Raw genomic sequence first — 26,123 nt, 5'->3', positions numbered from 1 at the left:
ATAATCTTGTAATTACTTAATATAATATGAGAGTAAATAATTTAAGGATAATTATAAAATATGTTAAAAACGAGGGTAAACTTCATTGTTATTTTTTGATTGTTTTTGTTTAATTTTATTTCTTAAATAAATATTAAAATTTAATTCCAGATCAAGTATTTTTGTTGATTTTAGTTTTTAAATAAAATAAATAAAAATTAAATTTTAATTTTTTATAAAATAAAATGCTTTTTTATAAATTTTAAAAAATATTTTAATTAAAAAACATAAATAAAAAAGTAGTTAATAAATAAATAAACGTTATAAGAAAATATAATATATATATAAAACAAGTAATATACAACAAAATGTGTACTTTTTATTATACCATATTTTAATCTATATATTACTATATAATACTATATAATTTTTATCTTATTTTTTATATAAAATTAAATATAAATTTTAAATACATTTTAATAGAATAATTATAGACTTTTTAAATATATATATATTTTATTTAATATTAATAAAAATATATTTTACAGATAATTGCTTTCTATATACAATTTAATTAATAAAAAGTATCATTTATTTATAGGCTACTTTTTGTTAATAAAATTGTTAATAATAGAAAGTAATTATCTTTAAAATATATTTTAATAAATATTAAATATATATATATATATATATTTTTTCTTGTATATAATTTGTAATTGTATAAAGTTATTGAACCGTTTGAAATATATGACACTAAAATTGAAACCAATATGTTGTATCTTTATTTTTGTATTGAGTTTCCGCCTGAAGAAGAGTTTCAATTTTTTCTTTTATATCTTTTACTGAATATCATGTTTTCTGATAAAAAATCGTATTCAGAAATTTATATATGATGTTATATACAGAATAACATGGGGAAACTATCAACAATTTTGCACTACATTTGTGTTTATGCAACACTTTCTGGTTATTGATTATTTTATAAAGAAGGATCTTTTAAAATTGCTTTTTTTTAAATAAGTATTGAAAGATTAGAAAATTAGACTTTATTTTTGAAGAATATATTTAAATTCGATAAAATATTGTTTTTCAATTTTTATCCGATTTAAATAAATAATTAAATGCAAAAGTTCTCAGCAATTTATGCATAAGTTATCGTCTTAGAAGTCATGTTTATAATTATTTTAATGATAATTAAATACACAAGAATAATATATAATTTTTATTATAAAAATAACATTTGTATTTTGATTTTAGTGCGAAAAAACTTTTTATTACAACTTTTCTCATAATTGAGAAATTACAGTCGAATCTCATTATATAGAACTTTTAGATTATTTCCTGATTAACCTCCCTAGGAACCCACGACAAAATATTTCAATTGTATGAATATATTTATAATGAACTTTAACTTTTCTTTCTATCTGTCCACAGCGATAGAATTTCTGCAATTTTCATTTCACTATAACGACTCGCTACAGCTTCTTTCCCTCTTCTTCTCTATTATCTTCCAACTAGTAAAAAAAAGGGCGAGCTCTTAAGCAACTAATGAATTGCAAGTGTACTAACTTTAAAACTGCCACAAGTTGCCAAAGATACAGGTACAAGGAAGGTTGTGTCTTTTTTAATTTTATTATTTGCCTTATTCTTCATTTAAGGCGCGAAGTTAGGATGGCATCAAGAAACATCTAGGAGAGAGACTCCTTCTGATCAGTTTCTTCCGGTACAGGAAATCAAAGCGGAAGAATATGATTTGGAGGGGTGAATTAAATTGAATTCAGAACTAAACGACTTTATTTACATGAAATAAAAAAAATATAAGTAACTGGAGGTTTACGTATGAAACAAAAATGTTATATATATATATATATATCAATATATACAGGTAACCCTCGTATAACGCAGTAGTTAGGTTCCATTGTCCAAAATGTCGTGTTATAAAAATCGCATTATGCGAAACTCGCATTACATACAAAAAGTGGGTTTATGTTCCAAAATGATTTTTTAAATATAAATTGTGTCTATCGGGTAAGAAAAACAATTTTATTTAATTCAGAAAATTTCATTCAACGAAACATGAATTACATAACAAAAAGAATCTATTAAAATTCATAAAATAAAGAATTGTAGAGTACATAGTAATCTTTTATTGCACACAAAAAATAAATTGTAGTCGTCTTCACTACTATCTTCCAAAACAATATTCTTTATTTGTCAATGGCCGGATGTCTTCATCGCTTGAAATCTTTTGGACATTGCTATAACTTTCAACTTCTTCGAAATCGTCTGCTGGTTTAGTTTTCAAGAAGTCTGTTATGAGAGTCTGCTGAGTACTTTGTCGAAATTGTTTTTGAAGTTCGTTATATGGTGCTAAACAAATTTCCAATTGTTTTCGAAATTTGCTGGAGCGCTCGATGGAGGATCATTATCCGCAAAATAATTTCCTAACTCTTAATTTTTTAAAGTGAATTCCTTGACAGATTCACCAGAAACTTCGGCTAAATTATTTCCATCGATATTTTCTACATACTTTCAACATACTTGGATCAACATCATCTATTAATTGTACCAATTTTTCCTCATTCAAATCTTTGACTTCATTAATTAGTTCATAAATATCATTTTCATCCGCATCATAAAAATCTTCTCCACTAAAAGTGCGAGCGACATTCACTGCACTATGTTGTAGTGACTGAAGGAACATAGTCCGGTTCTGGTCGCCATACCGTTAGGTCGTGAGTACCATCGGCTCCTGTTCGGGATACCTCATATGCGTTCTACCTATTGTTTGTGGGTTGTTTCTGTTCATTTTCGATTTATTGGTATCAAGTGGGTCATTTTTATGTATATTGCGTTAAAATCGGTTATAATTTTACAAAGTTACGGGTGTTTTAGTGCTAGACCACGTGGTCTATTTCGGTCGGTCGCGCTGGTCTGTTATTTTGCCTAATATTTTGTGTTATATACCGTTGGTAGCGGACGTTCTGCTGTGTACAACGGTATTTTTATCTCTGTTCTTCACATTCTGTATTGTCGAGCGTGATATATTTTGCTATCGCGTTTTTCCTCGGGAACAAAAACAAAGCCTTAGTTCCCTATTCCACTGGACCCTAATACGGTTGCCAGCACACTAGTGTTGTACCGTAGGTTTACTCGCCGCTTCTGCGGTTTTTTTTCGGCAACAGTTCTGATCCCTTGGGGTCGTAGCTCCATTTGGTCCTCTTCTAGGCCCGCGGGCCGTTTTTGCGGGCCTGTTGTTGTCATCTCCCGCTTTTCCGGGCTTATTTTATGGACTTTTCTGTTCATTACTCTGTCTGTTCGGCGTCTCTTGGTGTTTTTGTTTATTAAGCATGGATCTGCAGAGTGACGTGGTCTCTCAGGACACCCTAAACTACAGCTTTTCAGAGGAGGACTTACTACAGACCATAAATACTCAACTGGAGATTATCCTTTCCGCAATCCCTCTTAATTGTAATGGGTCGATCAACCTAGCTGCTAGGACCACGGCCCGGGAAGCTGCGATTAAGATGCAGTCCTCAGTGCATCAGATATTTGGTATTATTCTGGCTCTCAGGGAGAAAGGAAGGCAAACCCTTCCTTCTCCCCCTGCCATTTCTTACTCTGAAGCGGATAAAAAACCGCCCAAGGTACAAAGCAGAACAACAAAACTCATCAGTGAAAATTCTGCTGTCTACAAAGGGGTAAGGAATCCCAGCTGCCCGGCTCATAGTGTCATTGTCTCAGCGATCACGCAAGCGGATCAGCCAGCCTGTCCCTGAGGAACTAATGTCGACTATATAAGATTCAATCTGCCCCAAGGAACTTGGTCTAGAGGTGGAGAGTTAGGCCCCTTAGAAGTGGGGACATTTGCATAGACCTGCAAACTGGACAGGATGCTGACAAGCTAAAGAAGGCTATTACAGAGGCCGACTCCTTAGTGAAGGGTATCAGGGTTGTGGATAAAGTTCAACGAAAACCAAAGATAATCTTAGTTAACATACCGAAAAGCATGGAAGATCGGGAAATACTTGACTCGCTATACAGCCAGAATAGATTAATAAAAGATAGCTACTGCAAAGAGGAATTTCACAAGGAAATAAAGCCAATAAGCCTACATTCCAAAAAGGGCAGCCAGTTTAGGCACCTGATTATCTCTGTGACACCGAAACTAAGAAACATTATGATGGAGTTGAGGAGAGTATCAATAGACTGGTGTTCTATCTTGGCTGATGATTATATCCCGGTCATAAGGTGCTACAAGTGCTGTGGGCTGGGACATATGTCCAGCACCTGCCCAGACCGCCAGAGATGTAGCCACTGTGCCGTAAACACTCCTTTATGAATTGTGACCGGGTAGACAAAGAACCGAAATGCACAAATTGTCATGCCATGAACAGGGCCCTTCCTGAAGGAAAACAAGTAATGACCAATCACAATGCTTTCTCAAATCAATGTGCCTGTCTTCTTAAATATCGAATTAGACAAATCTCAGCCACAATGTATGAATAATTAGGTACTTCTTTGGGTTCTCTACTATTTCCTGTCCTTCCGGCCCTTGTATCTGTTTTCCTACTTTAATCTTGTTACCCTGTAAATATATTTATGTTGACCATCCATGTACTGTGTACACATTATCGATGTAAAGTCTATATTGTAATCACGTTATAACCAACTGGAATTATTTGTAATTGTCTGTACTCAGTTTATTAATAAATGCGATGCGGGCGCCCATGGTGTCTCCCATGCCTTACTTCACACTTTTCTTTCTTACTTTCTCTTCACACTTCGACCACATGCTCTTCCTTCTTTCCTCTTCCAACAGGGCCAAGTCCGTAAGCAAGAAACGGATAGCTCTCTCTTCCTTTGATCTAATGTCTAATGTCCTTCCGGCCCTCCATTATGGACCATAAGGATACCATATTTACAAGCAAGCTGCGGATTCTTCAGATAAATCTGCAACGGTCTAAAGCAGCCAGCACTGAGGCCCTCCATGTCTCGATGGAGGAGGGTATTGATATACTTTGTATACTTTGTATTTGAACCTTACCTATATTAACTTCTATTGGGTGAAGGGCCACTCCGGTTGTCCTGGGAATGAACGGGCAGACCAGCTTGCCTTCGAGGCTTACTGACGTCTCCTTCTCTTCTGTTCCTGTCTCCTGGGTTTCCAGTACCCTGAAGCTTTATGTTAAAAGCAGATGGTAGAGGGAGTGAGGACACTTCTGTCACTGGTAGGTGGACGCACAAGTTTATTCCCAGGGTGGACAGGTTGAATCCAACTCACTTCAACCCGAACTTCTACATGACACAATTCATGACCGGGCACGGGAACTTCCACTACTACCTTGCTAGATTTTTAAAGAAGAGTGATGGGAAATGTAGCAGCTGCCCACTGGAGGATGAAACCCCCCGAGCATCTTTTCTACCACTGTGAGGGCATGGAGGAGGAAAGGCTGGAACTCATATCCACCATCCTAAAAAACGATGATACTTGGCCTTGTAGCCCGAGCCTCCTCATCAGCAATAAACATTACTACAAAGCCTTTGCAAACTTTGTGACAAGGTTCTTCTCCAACAGGACTACTTACCATTGAATGGACTCTATCTTTATGAACTTCATTGACTGTGTCATTCTGTCTTTGGTAGGGAGGCCCTACAGGCCTTTCTTCCTTTCCCCGTTTGGCTGTTGAACCACACTGTGTGGTTCGGTACCTTCTGTGCATATTTTGGCGCGCCATCCCTGCATTTTCACCATTTAAGTGCTTACCCCGTGCACGGGACCCTTTGTATATATTGTCCTTATGTTTAGCAATTATTGCCCAGCAATGGCACACTTGTAATTTTCATCCTTCCTCTTCCTCCTTCCGTCTTCTCCCCCCTCCCTTTCTCCTATTCTCCCCCTACTTTCCTTCCTTCCTTCTCTGGCTATGCCTTTCGGTGCGGCCTGGATCTATCAACTATCAACTGAAAGAACATTTTACAAGAATAAACAGATGATTTCATATGAACTCTTATATCGAAATCACATTGTATAAGTACCGCGTTATACATGGATTACTAGAATTGTAAACCGTGTTATATCGAAACCGCATAGTACAAGTATCGAGTTATATAATGGTTACCTGTATTTAGGTATTTAACATTGCTAATAATTTATATATTTTTTATTACAACAAACTTTCAGTTTAACAAACATTTTTAGAGTTCCTTATAGCGAGATTCTATTGTATATTATAAAAAAGTATGTTTTAAATTTTTTTTAAATTAAAGATATTAAAGAAAAAGTTTTAAAAATATTTTACAAATATTTTTAAAAATATAAAAGATTTTACTGCATTTTGAAGATATTAATGTTTAATAAATTATTGCTTTTCAATTATTAGATGTAAATGGATAATGAAATCCAAAACTTAGCAACAGTTTATGTGTAAGTTATCGTGTCATTAGTTATGTTTATAATAATTATAACAATAATTAAACATATAAATTAAAATAAATGCTCTTTATTATAATTAAAGAAATGTTTTATTATAATTTAACTTCAAAAAGCAATAATTTTATCAAAATTTTCTTCATAACATAATGTAATAAATTATAAAATATTTAAAAAATACGGTTTTTCATAAAATAAATATTGAAAACATATATATGTGTAATTTAATTTATTTAAAAAGACTATATATTTCAATAAAATATTATTTTTTAAATTTTTATATGATGTAAATCATTATATCCAATACTTAGCATCAATTTATGTGTTAACTGTCGTGTTATAAATTATGTTATAATTGTTTTAATGGTAATTAAATACATAATTATAATAAATAATCTTTATTATAGTCATAAAAATGTATTTATCATGGTTTTACTTTTTAAACAAATTTTACTGTAATTTTCTTTGATTAATTTAATTTTCTTTATAATTTAAGAAATTTAATACTGTAGACTTGATTTATAAGTATAAAGGATAAATTTTAATTAGTATTTATACGAAAAATAATTGTGAATAAATATTAACGGAAATATGAGTCTATTATTTCGATTTTTTTCAATTTATTTATTATGTAAATATAAAACTTTTTATCGATATCTTTTTTAAAATAAATTTTATATGCATAATCTCAGGCATGCAAATATATTGAAAACATTAATAAAATTGCATTTAACATTAATTTAATCTGTTTTATAAATATATTAAAATGACAATTTGTACAAATTCTTTAAAAGAAAGTTTTATCAAATTAATGAAAATGAAAATTTAATTTCTAGAAACAATCATACATTAGTTTATTTATATATATATATATATACTTTGTGTAAAACTTGATTAATAATATTAAATAATTATTACATATTTAATTATAAAATATTAATAAAAATTATACACTTTTTAAAATTTTTGACATTATTATTATTATACAAAAATAAAAAAACAACTGTATTAATCGTTCGAATATTCGTTTTTATTGATAACTTTTACATCATTCTAACGTGCAACAGTAACACATTTCTTTGATTGACATTCTCAGGTCTCGTAGCAAGAAAGATTTTATTTATGTTTTTTATTATTTACTTTAAAGAGATGCCGACTAGATGTAAATTTATTTTTTCAAATTTATTTTTCATTCATTTTTTCTGGTGTTCGTGCAACACATCCGTTGCTATGCCAAGCAGATGTCTAATTGGTGAAACCGCGTGTGACTAATAATTTTTTTTAGAAAATTTTGAATTTTTTTTTGTAATTATCTACCAAAATAAAGTGAAAAAGATCGAATATTATCGAAATTGGACGTCGGATCTCGTTGGGTTTTCTTTATTTACCTGATTTTCAGAGATTTTATATAATGAAATCACTTCAACGGAATTGTATCTAATTTGTTTTTGATTAAAATTAAATATTTTTTGTAAAAATTTTAAAAAAACTAAATTAAATTAAATTCCCGTTGAGTTAATACATTTTTTAAAAAGTATAAAGCGTTTGATTGTTTATGGTATCACTATTGTTCAAATAAAATTTGCTATTGATTTTCTATATATATGTATATATATATATATAAGCTTGGTTTTGTTTTTTATATAAAGCGTTATCTGTATTGTAAACATCTATAAAGATTTTTCTTTGATCCAGAAATTTGTTACATTCACAATTATAATGATTTCGATGTCAATTAATGGAAAAATTTTAAAGTAGTCATCGCGAATTATTTCTTTTTTTATTAATATGAATACCAAAATTTTAATAAGATATGTCGTATTTTTTTCTTCTTATTTTTTTAGAATAGCAATATATGTTTAGATAAAAGCAAAAGATATGTTCGTACAGATATGTTTGCTCTTCACATAAATCTCTTATAGATTAATGCTGTACAATAACCATAACAATAAATATAAGAAATCATAACAAACATAAACAATATTTCCTAGTAAATAACAAATATATATAGTAATATTTTTACTCGGGTTTTTGTTTCAATAAATATTATTGAATGTTCAATTTTTGAATTTCTTTTCTTTTATATAATAGTAGTATCAGTAGTGGTAGTAGTAGTTTCATTTAAAATTAAATTTAATTTAAAAGAAAAGAACTGATCTCTTGTTCTCTAATCAGTGATTCTTCATGTAAAATAAACGAACTTTCCTATCCATCTTTATAATCATGATATATAATAGATATGTTTCTTCCAACTATGAATATCATACGTATTGATTGTCCCGTTCAACAGGAACAAGGACATTTTTGGACGCAGAATTAGAGGATAGGCAATTGTTTTCCTTAAACTTTTTTGACGTTGCATTCACGCCACGTAGGATTCACGATGCCACTACAATCTCAATGATTGAAGCGCTTCTTGTCGTAGTTCATTGTGCTCAACAGAATTAGTGCATCACATTACAGATTTTTTCAATGAGGTTTCTTGAAATTATCAAGTTTTAAGTCAAGTTCGTGAGCTTTGTGTCTACTTATAACAGAATAGTTTGGCCTAATGCCATTTATTAACACAGAAACTGATGGTCTTATGATTGGGCTCGGAATGAGTAAGCCAGATGAGGCACAGTCAGAACGTTCTAGGGAACTAAGGAGATTATTTTTTTTTTAGTATTCATTTGTAGCAATAGTTCTTCCCTCGTTATGATGTTTCTTATCACAGCTCATGGCACATTCTGGGTGCTGCCCAGTTTACGGCAGGACTTTCAAACACGGACATATAATGTGTCATAACCAAAAGTGAGCAGTGGAAATACCACTATCCACCGAACAGGTGTGGCTACTATGGTCGCAGTGTTTCTAACTGCAAGAAAATATATTAATAAAACGTGAGATTACTTAAAATAAATGATAGCTTCTAATTACAATAATTAAATCATTCATTTACAAATTTTATATTAAGTAAATGAAGGTAAAATTAGATTATTCAATTCATTAGTGAAGAGATTTTTAATTAATTTAATTGATCAATATACAAATTAGGATTTGTCATAAGACTTAATTATATTCTACTATATTCGTTTAATTGAGTTATTTATGACGAATATGATAAATATTTATTATAATATATTAAAGAAATAAATTCTTTTGATCGATGACAAAATAAATTTTGTTTAAAAAAAACAAATATTTTAATTTACTTTAATTTAGAAAAATTCATTAAAATTTTTAATTATTAAATATATACATTTTCCAAAATTTAGTAAATTTAAATGAATAATTTTAGGTTTTTGCATTTATTGCGTACAATGTAAAAAATCTGATATTTCTCTTCATTTAATGAATCGATTGAGCGAAAAATTGAAAAAATGTCCTTCTTTCATTAAAGATATTTGATTGATAGACCGCGATTTTTTTCTTAATTTTTAAAAATTATACATTAATGAAAAATTATCTTAATTTTAGTGCATTCTTAATCATTTTTTCTATAATTTTCATTAACGAGTTTTTAAAAAAATTAAATATTTCTATACATTCAATCGTTTAATTATTAAATCCAAAAAAGCAAAAATTGAACATTTTTAGTCCGAAATCTGTCAAAATATCAATTTATGAGGATATTTTTCCAATAAAATTATTGAATTTGAAGTTTAAAAAATATAAAACTAATAAATAGATATTATTTAAATATTGTAAATAGAAAAGAATAATTTTTCAAAAATATAAAAATTTTTAAGAATTTATAACTACAAAAAATTGATCTTGCTACTTTTTAACTTTGTATTTTCTTAAAGTGTAGAAACTTTTAATAAACAGCTTTGAATTTCAAACTACAAATTAATTTTAAATTTTAAAATATAAAGAATTTTAACAAGCTATTTAAAACTTTTAAATTATTTTTTGAAAGAATTTTTATTCTTTTTACTTTACTTTTGAATATTTTTAATATATTATTCTAATTCTAAATTTTTTTTTCTTTATAAAATAAAATATGAATTAGAAATAGTTTCTTTCTGCTTAAAATAAATTTTTGTAACATTTTACAGTTTTATAAAAGCTTCTTCAATTCAAAAAAAGGAAAGGAGGTTCAAGAAGGTTTTTCTTTTTCTTTTAAGAAAAACCTTCAGTTTAAAAAATGAGGTTCAAGGAGGACTTTAAAAGGAAAACTGCTACTTTCTAAAAGAAAATGATGTTTAAGGAGGTGTTTCTTACAAGAAGAACTTCCATTTAAAAAAAGGAAGGGTTCAATTATGAAATTTTTCTTACATTTTCCTGAATTTAATGTAATTATTGACATTATAATTAGTGCATTGAAATGATCATGAAAATTATTGATCATTGATATGAGTACAATTAATTGAAAGTAAATGTATTTTGTGTAATGTAAATATTACATTAACACTAATAATATAACCTGAAAATATTTTTCTTTTCAACTTTGCTGAACATAATTTTATAATTAGCTAAACTAGATGCAACTACTGACTTTGTTTATGTCACATTCTAAAATAAATGCAAATTGATTGATGAATTAATTGGCAGAATGAATATGATCTTCCGTATTATCTTTTGCTTAATCATTTTCTAAAATTTTTCAAATTATATTTTTTTAAATTGAATTTTCTTATTAGTAAATTTTAAAAAATAAAACAAATTTATGTTAAAAATTGAATTTGTATAATCACTAATATAATAACAATGTTGAAAGAAGCGACTTCATTTGTGAACTAAATCTAGGATTTTTATTTTAGTAGCAGGTGCTTGTGTAAATTACAAATTAATACTTTAATACAAAATTACAAGGTAAGACTTTATTAATTTGTCTTTTTTCATAAAAATAATGAATGTACTGTTTTAATTTACAGGACTTATTAAACTTAGAAAAGAAAATACAAAATATCTGCTTTGCTAGTAAAAAATAAAACACTACAAATAGTGAAGTAGATTCTGAAAAACCTTTTTTTTTTTGAAATTTTTCTTTATCAGAAAATAAAAAATAATAATATATTCTTGCTTTGTTATCAACTATAAAAGTTGGTTTTATAATAGAACTTTTAATCCTCAAAAAATTACACTTTAAAAATATATAAAACTTTATAATTACAATTTTTTTAAATAATTTTCTTCAGAAAAATATTAGCGAAAGCTATACAAATAATAAACAGGAAACTCTTAAAGATCTACACCAGTGATTCTTAACCAGAGGTCGATATAAACAACCCCCCAAAAGTTTTCAGTGATCGGTGGGCTTGGGAGGGAAAAAATTAACTTCTTATCTTAATTTTGTGTTATTGTATGAAGTTGTTAATTATTGTGTTAAGAAAGCTGCACCTGTAACTTATTACCATATTAAATGTTTTATTTTAATAAATGTATTTCTATATAACTGGTTTTTTTTTGTAATTTTATTTTATGCATTTAAAAACATTATTTCAAAAAGGGATCCATGATCTTCACCTGACTGGAAAAGGTATCTAGGAAATAAAATAAAAAATAAGAAATCCTCGTCTATACTTTTCATTGTAGAAGACAAATACTTCTTAAGAACTAAATCATCTGTTATATTTTCTCTTAAGGTAATTACACGTTTAAACTGTCCTTATTTATAATTTATACCGTTATTTTCATATAAAATGAAAGGTCTACACTTGTCTCAACCTTCTCTTAACACTTAAATGAACTTTCATTTAAGTTTCACCCCTTATCTCAATCTTTACGTAAGGGTCATCCCTTATCTCATTAACCTTTACTATTCCTAAGCAAAAGTTATAAGTGTGACCTAAGAATGACTCTCATTGTGACCCACTTAACTGTAAGCCTTAAGTGAAAGTTACAAGATAAGGGCTAAATTCACTTCCGAAATTATTCAATAGATTGTAATTGGAATGCATATTCATAAATGGAATTTCCGATTTTACGTAAATGACAGTTCCATAATCATTTTCGAGTTAACTAATTGCACTTTCTGGAGTGAAGATGTTTGCATATCTAGAATGCTTCAAATCTATTCAAAATTAACTCAAAACTCTTTAGATGCTCATTTAACATTTCTGGTAATAATATATCTATAGGTCTTAATTTTAAATCGAATAAGTTAATATAAAAATGTAATTCCGAGAAAGTACTCTTAGTTTTTAATTACTATTGACTTCAATTTTTTTATAACTATAATTAAATTAAAAATATATCAAATTTATTTTTTATATTGTAGAATAATTATATATAGCTAGAAAACTAATATTTTTGAATATTTATAATGCGAAAATATTGAACGTAAATATCACGCAACTCAATTTTAAATGCATAGAAAGATCTTTATCTACGCATTTTAACTTATAATTAGAAAGTGAACCTCATGATAAAAATTATAATAAATAATTTACTATTAATAATATTATTGTTATTGTATATCTTTAAAAATTTATATTTTTTTTCCAAATTAAAATTCATTATATACGCTTAAAAATTTATTTTTATAGTAGAAAGCATAATTATTATGAATAATAGCGTGTAAATTGAGTTAAGAGAAACTCCAAAGCATCTAAGAATTCAAAATTAATAAATAAATATGCAAATTATATATTTTAAATGAAAAAATCATAAGGATAATGTCAAATATTATTAGAAAGGTTAATTTTATCGTTTATTTAAAAAAAAAATTATATATTCAAGCGTATTAGAATAGGTTAATGTTAAAATACTTTTTATCTTCTCGAAAGCTATTAATGGCCCAGAAACAATTTGGTAATCAGTAACTAGAAATTTGAGCAGTTTCACGCACCATTTCGTCCCGTTTTAGTCATAGAATTTTTTCTGTTTTTTTTTTTTTTACTAAACACTAAAATTTATTCATTGCAGACCTACATGGTAACCATTTATAAAATTGTTACAATGTGCATTATAAAATGAATATTTTTGGTTAAATTAAATAATTATAAACTGTATATACAGGATAAATAATATAATGGAGCATATTTATTTAAAATATCGTTTTATACTTTTTAGACTGAATGTTTGTCAAGTTCTGATGTTGTACGATAGATTTTTCGAAAACTAAATAAGCTAGAAGGTCGAAATTTTTAAGTTATTACAGACAAAATTTTATATTGCTTCTCACATAACTTATATTATTTCCAGCGTTTCTAAACATAAAATTTGGAAAATAAATAAATATATATATATATATTTCATTGAAAGCATGGCCAATTTATCCGTCTGTTTATTGTCTATCTGCAATATTTTCCAGAAAACTATAAGAGCTACAGAATTGAAAAGTGATAACGTAGATGCAATCACTTCTATACTACAAAATTTCATTTTTTTAAAATTAAAAAATAACTCCAATTGACTATCACGTAGCACAACTCATTTTTCTTTATATATATATTTTACACTTATAAAATAAAATTCTGAAATAAATAATTACATTCATAAATTAACTAATAAAATTACTTAAATGTATAGATTTATTATAATAAATAGATATAAGATCTTTGAATAAATAATGCTTTAAGGAAAGCAACATTTATATCAGGAACATATGGAATAATTTATATTTATTTATAAAGACATATAAAAAAAACCATCTAACAGATATATAATAATAAAGAAAAATGGACGATTAAAGAAATCAATTCAATATTTTATAATCCAATATATATCCTTTATATTTGATATAAAAAAATCTTATATAAAGAGCGAAATAATCGATTGAAACATTGCATTTATGAATAAGAAAAAAAGTAGATTTGTTTTTGATATTATAAATTTAATATAACATGTATTATCTAAACTATATTTGGGGTATTTTTAATACATATAAACATTTTTAGATTAAAATACCGGTATATCAATAATTAAATTTAAAAAATTATAATGATGTAATGAATCAAAACATTATCATAATCTAGATAAAGTTGTTTTTTATTATTAAATTTTCATCATATATCAAAATTAATTTGATTATATTAGATTATATTTCGAACATTTAGATGATGGTATTTTAATTTTTGAGAATAAAATTACTTAACAGAAAAAATCATCAAGAATTAATTAAATTAAATATAAAATATATTTAATGATTAATAAATACGTAATATAATTTTAAAAATTTACTCGAAAACCATTTTAACGATTAAAAATGATTTTTTAGTAAAATAAAAAATTTGCACACAAATTCACTTAAAATCTTATTTGTAAAAGAAAATAGCGTAAAAAAATTTTAAAAATTTAATTTAAAAATGTATGTAATTTTATTATATTAAAATTAATAAGTATAAAAATAAGTTTTAAAAAATTAGATTAAAAATAGAGAATGTATATATATATGTACATATATATATTTTTTTTTACCTTGACTCATGTTTTCACTGATATGGAGTCCAGAGGTCTGTTGTCTTCCTCCAGATACCAACTCTTCGTTACTCATTGTATATACCCGAGAGATTGTTGCCGTACATTTTAGTTTCATGTTGCCATGACGAAAATGTTTTTCGGTGACAACAAATCTTAAACCTAGACTAGACGTTTCTAAACCATCGGCGTGTAAAGTTGTGGAATATTCTGTTTCGTATTCTGGTCCAGCCTGATAAAAGAAATAATAATAAAAATACATAAATAAAATATTTCGCATTTAATTGAATATATAAAAGTAATAAATATTTAAAATAATTTTGATTTATTAACATAAATTGTACCGCCATCAATAAGAAATGTTACGGGTGTGTGTTAGGTGTTATTATTGAAGGAAAGGTTCTATTAATAACAGGAAATTAGTCGAATAGAAATCGTAATAAAATATTTTTTGCAGCTTTTTTTTCCACTAATTTCCTGTAATGTAAAATGGTCGATTGGAAATTTCGATTTTCTTCACAATAAAAGCTTTTACTTACAACTTTTACTTATATCATAATTATATATTCTAACACATAAAAAATGTACCATATAGCTGAGTACAAATTGTTTCTTATCCCCAATTTTAAGTACTATTACAACATGAAGTACACAATTAAATATCTACTATTTAGGTGTTTTATCTAAAAGTATTGATTTATTATATTCTTCGAAAACGTTAAAAGTAATAAATTTAAAAAAAGAAGAAAAACAATCGATGACAGATTTGATATTTCAAAGGAGTGCAGAAAAAGACAAATGGAAAAGATAAAATGAATAATTTTTTCTTCTGTCTTTTTTGTTTCTTATCTACTAAGGTCTTATATTTTCGTTTAGTCACGCTTAGAGTCTTGTACGATGATCTAATTGAGTTGGGAGCAAAAGACACACCTTAGGGAGATGAGGGACAATAAACAGAATACGAAGTGGTTCTCCTGAAATTACATTCTTTCTAATCGCTCCTTCAAACATATTTCCGGAGTTATCTCACAAGCAAACCGAATTGTTTTCTCCCTCAGGGTTATACTTTCGAGAAGATAATTGGCAGGACAAGACAGAAATAATTTTATGTTATAAAATGAAAAGAGTACAAAGAAGAGAAGAGAAAATTCAAAAATAACTGAAAGTAAAGTTCTTCAAATATTATATCTAATTTTATATATAAACATATGTAAAAATTAAATATTGTATTAAAAATTATATAAAGTTTATTTTATGTTTTAAAAATATTTTTCTATTAAATTATATAATAAATTATTCTCTTAAATATTAGTTTAAGATAATTTATAATACAAATTATATGTAAATATATATATATATATATATACTATATCGCTTTGACTTTATTATTTCTTAGAAGATTTTTATTAAAAAACTAACATTTATTTTGATAATCAAATCAAAATAAAATGTTAAAAATTGAAATAAAATTGTTTTCATTTATAAATCGTGTAAAATATAAATATGTATTTATTACAAATTAAGGAAATTAATTTATTTAAATATAAAAAAGCAAAATAAACAAAAAACGGAATAAAAATTTGCAACAAAACTTCAATTTTAAAATATAAAAATATGCTTTTCAGTATATAAAATTTGTGTTTAATTTGATTAAAAATATATAAATAATTATGTTTAAAAAAATCGATTAATTTTAATAATTTAGAAAATTTTGAATAAATTTATTTAAGATTATTGAATAAAATTGAAACGATTTTGTTGACATTCTTAATGCTTTATAAACTTCAAACAAGAAAATAAATATGAAAATGATAATTTTGTAAATCCTTTTATCCTTACCAGTTCATCATTAATAAACCACCTGAGGGTTGCTGGTGGTTTAGATTTAGCGGACGTACAATTCACAGAAACAGTATCACCAATATGATATTCGGCTAAACCACCTGTGATTTTTGGACCTTCTGATGGTAAAACTATAAAATAATAATAAATTAAAATGTTAAAATTACGTTGATAAAACAATAATAATAAATAAATTTTTTAAAATTCTCATTTTTTCTAGTTTAAATTACATCAAAGTATGCAATATTTTATTATTAATATAAGAAAATATCTTCGGACTATTATGGCCATTTTCGGTTCATTAATAAAACAAAATTTTGTTATTACTAAACATAAAGTAATGTTCAAATGTTTTTAATTTTTTAATTATATTTAAGCGGAAATTTATCCACTTTCGGAAATTCGAAAGTAATTTCTAATAGTAGTTTATTGGATTTATATATTACTTTTATGTAAAAGACAGTATAGTAGGTCAACAAAGTTCAACAACGCATTATTTTGATGTAATATTATAGGCTTATATAATCTTCTGTTTTCTACTATATATCCTATCTTTCTCCCCAAGATGAAGAAGTTTGCTTAATGGGAAAGTCATCTCATTTAAAAGGACTCATAAGATGCATGCTATATTCATTCAATTATCTTATAATTAAATAACAAACAAAAACCAAACTTATTATAAAAATAACATAATATTTGTTTTTAAATTACATTTTAGTTCATTGATCTGAAATGTGGAGGAGAAAAGTTGCCAAAAATTTATTTCTAAACTATATTATTTTACATTTTACCAGGACACACTAGAAACCATATAAGATCGCACTTTTCCCGTCTGTACTCAATTCATTACCAAATAAAGCACATATAATTTTACACAGTACAGTATAAAATTATACAGTATAAAAAATATATTGATATATACTTTTTTCTCCGAAAAAGTTCTAAAAAATTCAGTATATTTTTTCATCATTTAATAAATTAAAACAAATTTTTTTATTAAAAAATTTATTATATATATTTATACATTTATAAACATTAAAATTTTATTAAATTATCTCTGTTACTATAAATTATTTAATTTATGTAAAATATCTGTTGATAGAATCACATAAAATCAAAATCCATTAATTAGCATATAGTAATAAGGTTATAATCCTTAATAAGCACGAATTCAGGCGTAAATTTAAATATTTATTTTTAACTCGGTTTTTTTATTTTGAGTGCTACAGATTTTAAATCCAGAAACCTACCAAATACCTTCATTTCTTTTTCAGCTTCCACTGTTTGAAAGGAAGGAGCTTCTGCGGATATTTCGCACTTGTACACACCTGCGGAGTTGAGGTCCACATTACGTAAATAAACAGACTGCTTACCAGATTTAGATAACTGAAAAAAATATGACGAAAAACATGTTTAAAATTTATAAACTATGACATAAATTTTAATATTCTTAGACAGGGATATGAAATAACATACATCAACTTTGATTCCTGGTAATGGAAGAAATTGTCCGGGAGGCCAATCGTTTGGTACATAACGATAAAATTCCACGGCATTTTTGTACCACTTGACAGAATATAGGCGGTCTCCTTCTAACTCGTAGCTACATGTCAATTCTACAGATTCACCCAAGGTTGTAGGAGATGGAATATCCAACATTACTAACCTCAAGGCTGTGGCTACGGTCAGGGCTACATCAAAGTAAAATCACAGAAAATTACGTCTTAATTATATTTTTATATATTAAAACGATAAGATTAAAATGCGATATTTATGATTATTCGATAGTCATTTTAAAAAATCTTATATCTGTAGTTAATAATAAAACAAAATTGAAGATGGTATCTTTGCAGCTGCTCCCATTTCAACTTCATAAATTCTATGTAGGTATTGCTTTACATTCAATTGTGAAGTCTGCTTACTATGATTGCCAGAAGGTTATTTTCTTATATCTTTCCGACTGTTTTTTATATGTGAATTATTCTATTTCTCACAAAGTTGGATAAATTTAAAATTCTCGACTGATTTCGGGAGCATATAAACATGTTTTATTGAAATAGAAATTGTGTTTCCTGTAGAATAAATAATTTATTTTAAATTTTAAATTTTTTTTCCGATCATTTACTATTTTTGATTATAACTTATTTAAAAGAGTGTTAATAACAGAATATAGTCAAACTTTGATTTAGCGCTACCATTTGTTTGCTTATAATACTGGCACTGAATCGAGTGTGATGTGCTAAAATGAAGTATCTTAAAAAGTAAGAATTATGTAAATAATGAAATTATGTGAGGTAAATCTACGCACAAGTTTCAATATGAGGGTTTGAAAGTCTTGTAATTTTATAAAAACAATAATAAAATATTGTAAATTTAATAATTCATAAATACTGAAGAGTTTAATATTTATAGGAAGGATTTGTCTACAAAGACGCTTTAGAAGGGTGGTGCTATTTAGGAAGGCGTTATATCAAGGCTTGACTATAATTAAGATAAAATAAATAATGTAGTATCTTGTGTTTAATAATATATAAATTTGCTTCGAGTTTGCTTTGCTTTAAAACTAATTTGCTCCGAGTTTATGTTATTACATTAAAAAATAATAATAATTTACATTATTCGAATGATCTAAAAAATTCAGTTATTGATCTGGTATTGATTTGGAATTTAAAAGCCAAAGTAGGTTGTAGGGTGGCCTTTGATTAAACTATAAAAGCTAAAATTCTTAATATAAATATAACTTAAAAAATTAAAATAGAAATTGATAAAAATAAAATTTATTTTTATCAATTTTCTTTAATATTATCTTTAAAAAAAATAAACTAAAATCAAATTACTTATAAATTGTTCTTTAACATAATTCTATCATAATGTTTGTTTATTTAGTAAATAAACTTCATATTCAATCTTACTTAGTACAAAAAAAAATTTAATAACAATAAAAATAATTGAAATTAAAGATTAAAGTAATATTTTTATTCAGTATTTATTTGAATAATAAAAAAATTACTATTTACAAGAGACTTTTACAAGGTAAAGTTTGATAAGTAATTTCCATCATTCATTTACAAATGAAGTTGTATTTTTTGAAACAAAAATCAATAACTAAAAGTACTATTATGTAATGAACAGGCAATGAATTTTCATTCGAATTTATGTAAATTAGTTTTCTATTAAACTGTATATTTTAAGATCCTTTGTAAATATATGTATACTTGTATAAACTGTAAGTATTGGCTATATATATAGCGGTCAAAATTTCTTTAAAAAAATAATTATATTATTTCAAATTAAGAAAAATAAAATTTTTATTTACTATCTCAATATTTTTACTTTTACTATAAATTCATTCAGTAAATAAGACCATATAACAGGCAAATGAGTATAAATTCATATAAAATTAATTTATTAAAATATATTTATAATTATAAAACTCACAGTTTTATTTATTAAATTTAATAAATTTAATCTTTTTAAGCCATAATAACATAATTTTAGCTATTTAAATCCATTCAACACGACATGTAATAGCTCAGAACATATTATACTCATAAATAGGAAACAAATCTAACCATTCAAAGCTTTTAATCTGTCAATTTATCAAAAGTATAAATTTAAATATTGAAAATATATTTATAAAAAATATACATTTTTCACATTAAATATTAAGAACTTTTCCTTTTTTAAATTCAGAATATATAAAGAGAACAGAAAGATTTTTTGACGTTTGGATGGCAAATCATAAGTAATGACCTTAAAAACTGAACTAAAAATTTTTTTTCTTTTTAGAAGAAGAAGAAATTAAAGATATGATAAAGTCATAGAAAAACTAGATTTTTAAATAAAAATTTTATCAATATTCGATTTTTCTTCCATTCTTCAGAATTAGTTGATATGTTATAATTATCTGCATTTTAGAGCATCTTTTCTAGAGGGATGACAAAATTGAATAATTATCACTTTGCCATTCGACAAAGATTAATTTTTTCTTCTTTTATAAGCTTTTATCTGCATTTTTCTCGTTCGATATTAATTTTTAGTAGAGGAAGTTTTTATTTTTTATTTTTATCAATTAAATTTTATATTTTGTAAAATTATAAAAGGAATAATTATAAAATTGCTTTCCCTATAATTTCCAGGGTTTTTTCAATTTCTCAAATATAAATAAAATGTATGAAAAATGGATTATTTTGTAATTTCTTGGTTAAAAATATCAAAGAAATTACAGAATAATTTACTTTTTATCAAAGATATTATTAATATATACAATGAATGCTTTATATAGTAACTACTCGATACAGTAAACAGTTTGGTTATCTTTTCCACTCTTTATGAATATAAGAAACTCGATGTAGTGAATAATGTTTAGTCCTTTGAGAGTTCACTATATCGAGAGTTCTCTGCATTTCTAATAATTCTTGTTAGAAATATATTGGTTTGCTTTTCTTGATTAAAAATATACAATCTCAACGAAAAATACATTATTTTGTAATTTTTTGATTATAAAAAAAAACCTTATTTTGAGACTTTTGATTGAGCTATTATTATTTCTTGATAGGAAACACATAATAACTCATTTAAAATGTGAAATACAATAATTACTTCCACAAACAAAAATTAAAACAGTAAAAATTTTAAAAAATTAACTTAATTCCGCAAGCTTTGTTTGTGATTTGATAAAATCACAAACAAAGCTTGCGGAATTAAGCGTTACAAAGATGATAATCTTTGTAACGCTTCAAAGATGATAAAATCATAAACAAAGCTAGGGAAGTTGAAAATTAATTTTGACCTATTTAAAATATCGTTACTTCTAAAACGTAATTGTCAACGCGGTAAGGACATAAATGTTATAAATAGAAGTCACGTTAATGATATCTAAACATAGTAACTATGGTAACTGCATTTTGTTCAATCCATAATTAGACATATTAAAGCATGAAAATACGTGAGTCACGAACTCTAATCGCTGTTGTAAGTAATGAGCACTTTACGAATATGGCAATAGTGAAGAATTAGTCTATTTCTTGCGAATATATTAATTTATAAATATATTTTAACTGTGTTATAAATAATTTAAAGTGTATTTTATAGAATATTTTATTCACTTAAACAATATATTAAAATTTAATTTAATTACAAGACAGTTTAACTTGGTTTGGAATGGTATGAAAGTATCGCTTTACTTACTTAAAAATTGTATTAAAATGAACATTTGTGTTTATATATATAAGATTTTTGTAAAGTTTTGAGATTTTATGGCTTTCTTTATTTATTTTTTTTGCTTACAAAAACAAGGTCGGAATAAAGCAAAAATCTGCAGAGTTTGCGGAATTCCAACAAAGGATGGAGTTCCCAAAAGAAGACGTTCATGCTAATGGAGATATAATGGCTCAACACAGACTGGTTAAGTGAATTGAGATTACGGCACATCAGGTAGCAGGTGGCATTCTCGTGAGCTTACCAACCACCTTCCAGTAACGGTTTGTTGGATCAAGACCTCAGATCGAACATGGTGGAAAGGAAAATATAGAAGAAACATTTATACTTCCTGTGGAAAATACTAGTTTTGTAAAAACTTTTTATCTGCAGCAAAATAGGTGCTTTTGGATTAGAAGTTGTTTTGAGAATATAGGCAATCATCTACCTTTCTTCTTTTTTTTTATAAAGGAAAAGTATGTCCATATAAGTTCAAAATATCTTTCAAAAAATAATATTTCTGAATATTCGAAAAATATGTTTTCTTCAAATTATTCTTTAACTCTTAAAATATATAACTCGATAAAATAAGTATACATATTTTTATAGATAAACTTGGAAATTATGATATTTTTCGTGAATATAAATATATTTATTTGATTTATAGTATTAAATTTGGAAAAAAATGTATTTTTATAAAATATCTAAAAAAGAATTTTCTTTAAAATATTATTTAAAAAAATACAAGGTAATCCAATAGTTGATTAACCGTAATTTGTTGATGTTTATTCCAAGTATATTGTGTAAACTGAGTGTTGTAGAACTTGTGTTTCTTTCATAGCATTGATGAAAACAGTAAAAACTATAAGTGTTTGAATAAGACATCAATAGCAATTTAGTCTTTACAATATTTAACTGACTTTTAGATATAAATTGTTATAATATAAATATATATATAATAAATATAAATATTTATATAATGCAAAATTTCTAATATGATTTTAATAATTATAACTAGATTTCTTAAATTATAAAAAAAATATATTAATGTAGAAAACATACTCCTAACATATTCAAAATAAGGAATTTCCTTTAAAATAATAATTATTTTAAAGTATAAGTTATACTTTACTTTAAAGTATATACTTTAAAATAATAATTATTTTAAAGTATAAGTTTATCTAAAAGTCAGCTAACCATGTGTTCTAGGTACTGTATAGTTGTGAATATAAAAAGTAAATTGAATTTAGAGTGTTTTTATATTTCATAAAATATATTATGAATAAGACAGTAATTCAGTATTTGCAATGATTAACTGACTTTTCAACCTTGCATATTATTAAACATCATATTAAAACAGTATCTTATATTTTAAAAAAATGCTTAAAATGATATATTCTTTATAATATATAAAATAATCAATTTTAAAAAACAAATAAAAAATTCGCTTTACATTTATTACTTTTAAAATAAGAAATTTAATAATATTTATATAAAATATTTTAGAATTTAATTAATTATAATGCTTTACATTTAATTTAATTTTTTTTAATTTAATGTGTATAACAGCATAAAGAACTTTCATTACTCTTTAATTATCTTATAAAAATCCATTTTCTTAAAAAGTAATAATTTTTAAACTAAAAAAACATAATTATTTTATAGTTTATCTATTCTTAATAATATTCACTAAATTTAGTTACATTTGTTTAATTTTTTCCCCTTCAAAAATTTATATGTAAAAAAAAAATTGAAATATTTTTCTTAAAAAAAATTAATAAAATTTATAAAAAGAATGAAATTCTAACAATATGTTTTTGAATTAATATTTTAAATCACAAAAAATTTAGTTATATCTATGAAAACTATTACATTTTTAAAAATAATTTAATGTATTGGCTTAATAGTTAACTATTGTGAAGACTAAATTATGTCTTATTCAAAGATTTAATCATTCTTTTTTATCATGTTTCTATCAATTTTGTAAAAGAAAAACACACACACTAAATTAACAAATGTATCCGGAACACAAATAAAACCCGGTCATTTAACATTTTGACCAACTTATATCTAGAAACAGCTTAAATTTTGAATAAAAAATCTTTGCTAAATCAAAAAAGTAAATAAATAATTGCTTTCAAAATCTTGTCCAATTAAAATTTGCAGACTTCCAAATGAAAGTTCTCGTAACTTGTAATTGAATGTTTCTTGTAAAAATAAAAGTAGAAAATGTTATTATTGAAAATTTAACAGAATTATTGATATTCTAAGTTTTAAATTTTTACGAAAAATAAAATTTTGTAAAGTTTATCTTTCTCTCTAACTTCTTCTCGTTCATTTATTGCTTCAGGGTACGTACAATACTCGTTATGCACTGGACAACTCCACTATTATTATTGGAAGTTTTTAATCTTTAAAACCTCCGGATGAATTGCATGATGAAATTTCGAGATCGAATTTCAATTCCTTTAAGTTTTAAGGAATCCAATATCGGTTCATTATTGACTATCTTTCTATGCCACGTTCTACTATCGAGTATAGTGAAGCTGGAGATTCGAAGAAATCTCATAAAATTAATTATTTTATTCATATAAAAGATTTATATCTAAATATTTTTAATGTTAAAAAAAATATATATAAAATAAATTATTTAATACAAGAGGAAACGAGAAGGAAGCGTGCGGATGCGAACGAATAAAGTATAAAATTGATTACCGTTTCATCAAGTCCAGGAGCAAATATTCAATATTTTCAGTTCTTTAATTAAATAATCACAATGTTATATGATGATGTGTACGTTACGTAGGTTTCCTTATTTATAAAATATGTATAAAAAGCTTTTCGGTTGAAAATTGTCATGTAATTTGCTGTGCTGGAGTGAAAGTTCAGCTGAATCAGTTAATAAATTGTAAAATAAATCGAGTTTATTCAGATAATTCATTTAAGTTCGATTTATGACGATATGTAGATAATTTAATCAGTTTTTAAGCCATATTTTAAAAAGCTGTATATTTTTTTACTTAAAAAATTATATATTTAAGATCAATCTATATAATACATGAGATGTAAGATAAAGATAATTAAACTAGTACTTGAAACAATCAAATTTAATAAAATTTCAGTTAAAAATATGTTAAAAATCTATAAAATAATGATATCATTTTAATTTAATTTTAATTAACTTATAAATTCAATAATAATTGTTAAAATTTAATTTAAAAGGGGTTAAAATATTATTAAAAAGTTCCATACACGTAGAAATGTAAAAAAAAGTCTTTATTTTTAAACAAAAGATAATATGAAATTAATGATAATTAAGATTGAAAATAAATTAAAGAAATGAATAAATGAATAAAATTTTCAATTAATCACAATTAATGAAGTATTTTAATAATCATTTTAAGTAATAAGATTAATAGAAACGAACGATATTTGTAATAAATTGTATTGAATAATGATGGAAAAATAAAGTAAAAGAAAAAAATGCTTCAGTTATTTACAAGTAATCAAAATTCTCATATTATAAAAAGAATATTTTTATAAATCGAACAAAATTAGATTACTGAATTTCGTTTGACTTTTTTCCTTTTTTTTCCTTCTTCGATAAGAGAAGAGTTTAGGATTTTTTTTAATAAAAAATTCTACTAAAAATTTATTATAAAAAATAATTTGAAGTGAAACTAAACTTTTTAAATTAAACATATATCAAAATTTAAAATGCAAAAAATGATTTTAAAAGAAATTCTTTCAACAGTTTTTATAATATTGATGTAAAGTTTTTTTTTAGAAAGTTCAGTTTATCATCTTATGAAATAATAAATATCTTTAGATTTAATTTTATTTTTTTAAATTGTCATAAATTTTTAATGATGTAAAGCTTCAAAGCGATGATTATTTTTTAAATTATTTTTTATATATTAACGATGAATGGTGTCAAAGGATTTGTGGCTATAAAGAGCTTTCAAATACCAAAAAGCAATATAAACAAAGATAATTTTTTATCAAATATTGTATAAGATTTTTTTAAAAATTATTAATTCGTGTATATGTAAACAATTTATTTTTAAGTTGAAATATTGGAAATATAATTAATAATGTATGTTAAAAATTTAATATATATATTTTTTGATGTTAGGAGTAAATTTATATGAATTCAACATGGAGTTCTATATAAAAACATTAATTACAACTCTGTGAACTTTACAGCCGTTCAATATTCGCTATAAAACATTATAATATATTATTATTTACTTTGAATTTAAGACACAATTCCACTTTTAAAAAACGGAATTTTCAGAAAAAGATGGATGACATATTTTGAAAA

At 25.2% G+C, this 26,123-nt stretch overlaps 1 protein-coding gene across 4 annotated transcripts in view; it reads right to left on the bottom strand.

The window, feature by feature from the left end:
* Positions 1–7,420: 7,420 nt before the first annotated feature.
* LOC136979563 (synaptogenesis protein syg-1-like) overlaps positions 7,421–26,123 on the bottom strand; it is a 292,582-nt gene continuing 273,879 nt past the window's right edge. For all 4 annotated transcript variants that reach the window (XM_067275571.1, XM_067275570.1, XM_067275572.1 and 1 more), the window contains 5 exons: positions 18,077–18,291; positions 17,851–17,986; positions 16,598–16,731; positions 14,759–14,990; positions 7,421–9,269 (listed from right to left, as the gene is read on the bottom strand). In XM_067275571.1, coding sequence (XP_067131672.1) covers positions 9,172–9,269; positions 14,759–14,990; positions 16,598–16,731; positions 17,851–17,986; positions 18,077–18,291 — 815 coding nt within the window. In that variant the 3' untranslated portion in view covers positions 7,421–9,171. The remainder of the gene's footprint in view (positions 9,270–14,758; positions 14,991–16,597; positions 16,732–17,850; positions 17,987–18,076; positions 18,292–26,123) is intronic.

This window comes from Centruroides vittatus, unplaced genomic scaffold (assembly GCF_030686945.1).
Source record: "Centruroides vittatus isolate TY-2023 unplaced genomic scaffold, ASM3068694v2 contig_628, whole genome shotgun sequence".
Classification (NCBI taxonomy): Eukaryota; Metazoa; Arthropoda; class Arachnida; order Scorpiones; family Buthidae; genus Centruroides; species Centruroides vittatus.
The sequence above is the reverse complement of the archived record's forward strand: the minus strand, read 5'-3'. Positions and strand labels throughout refer to the sequence as shown.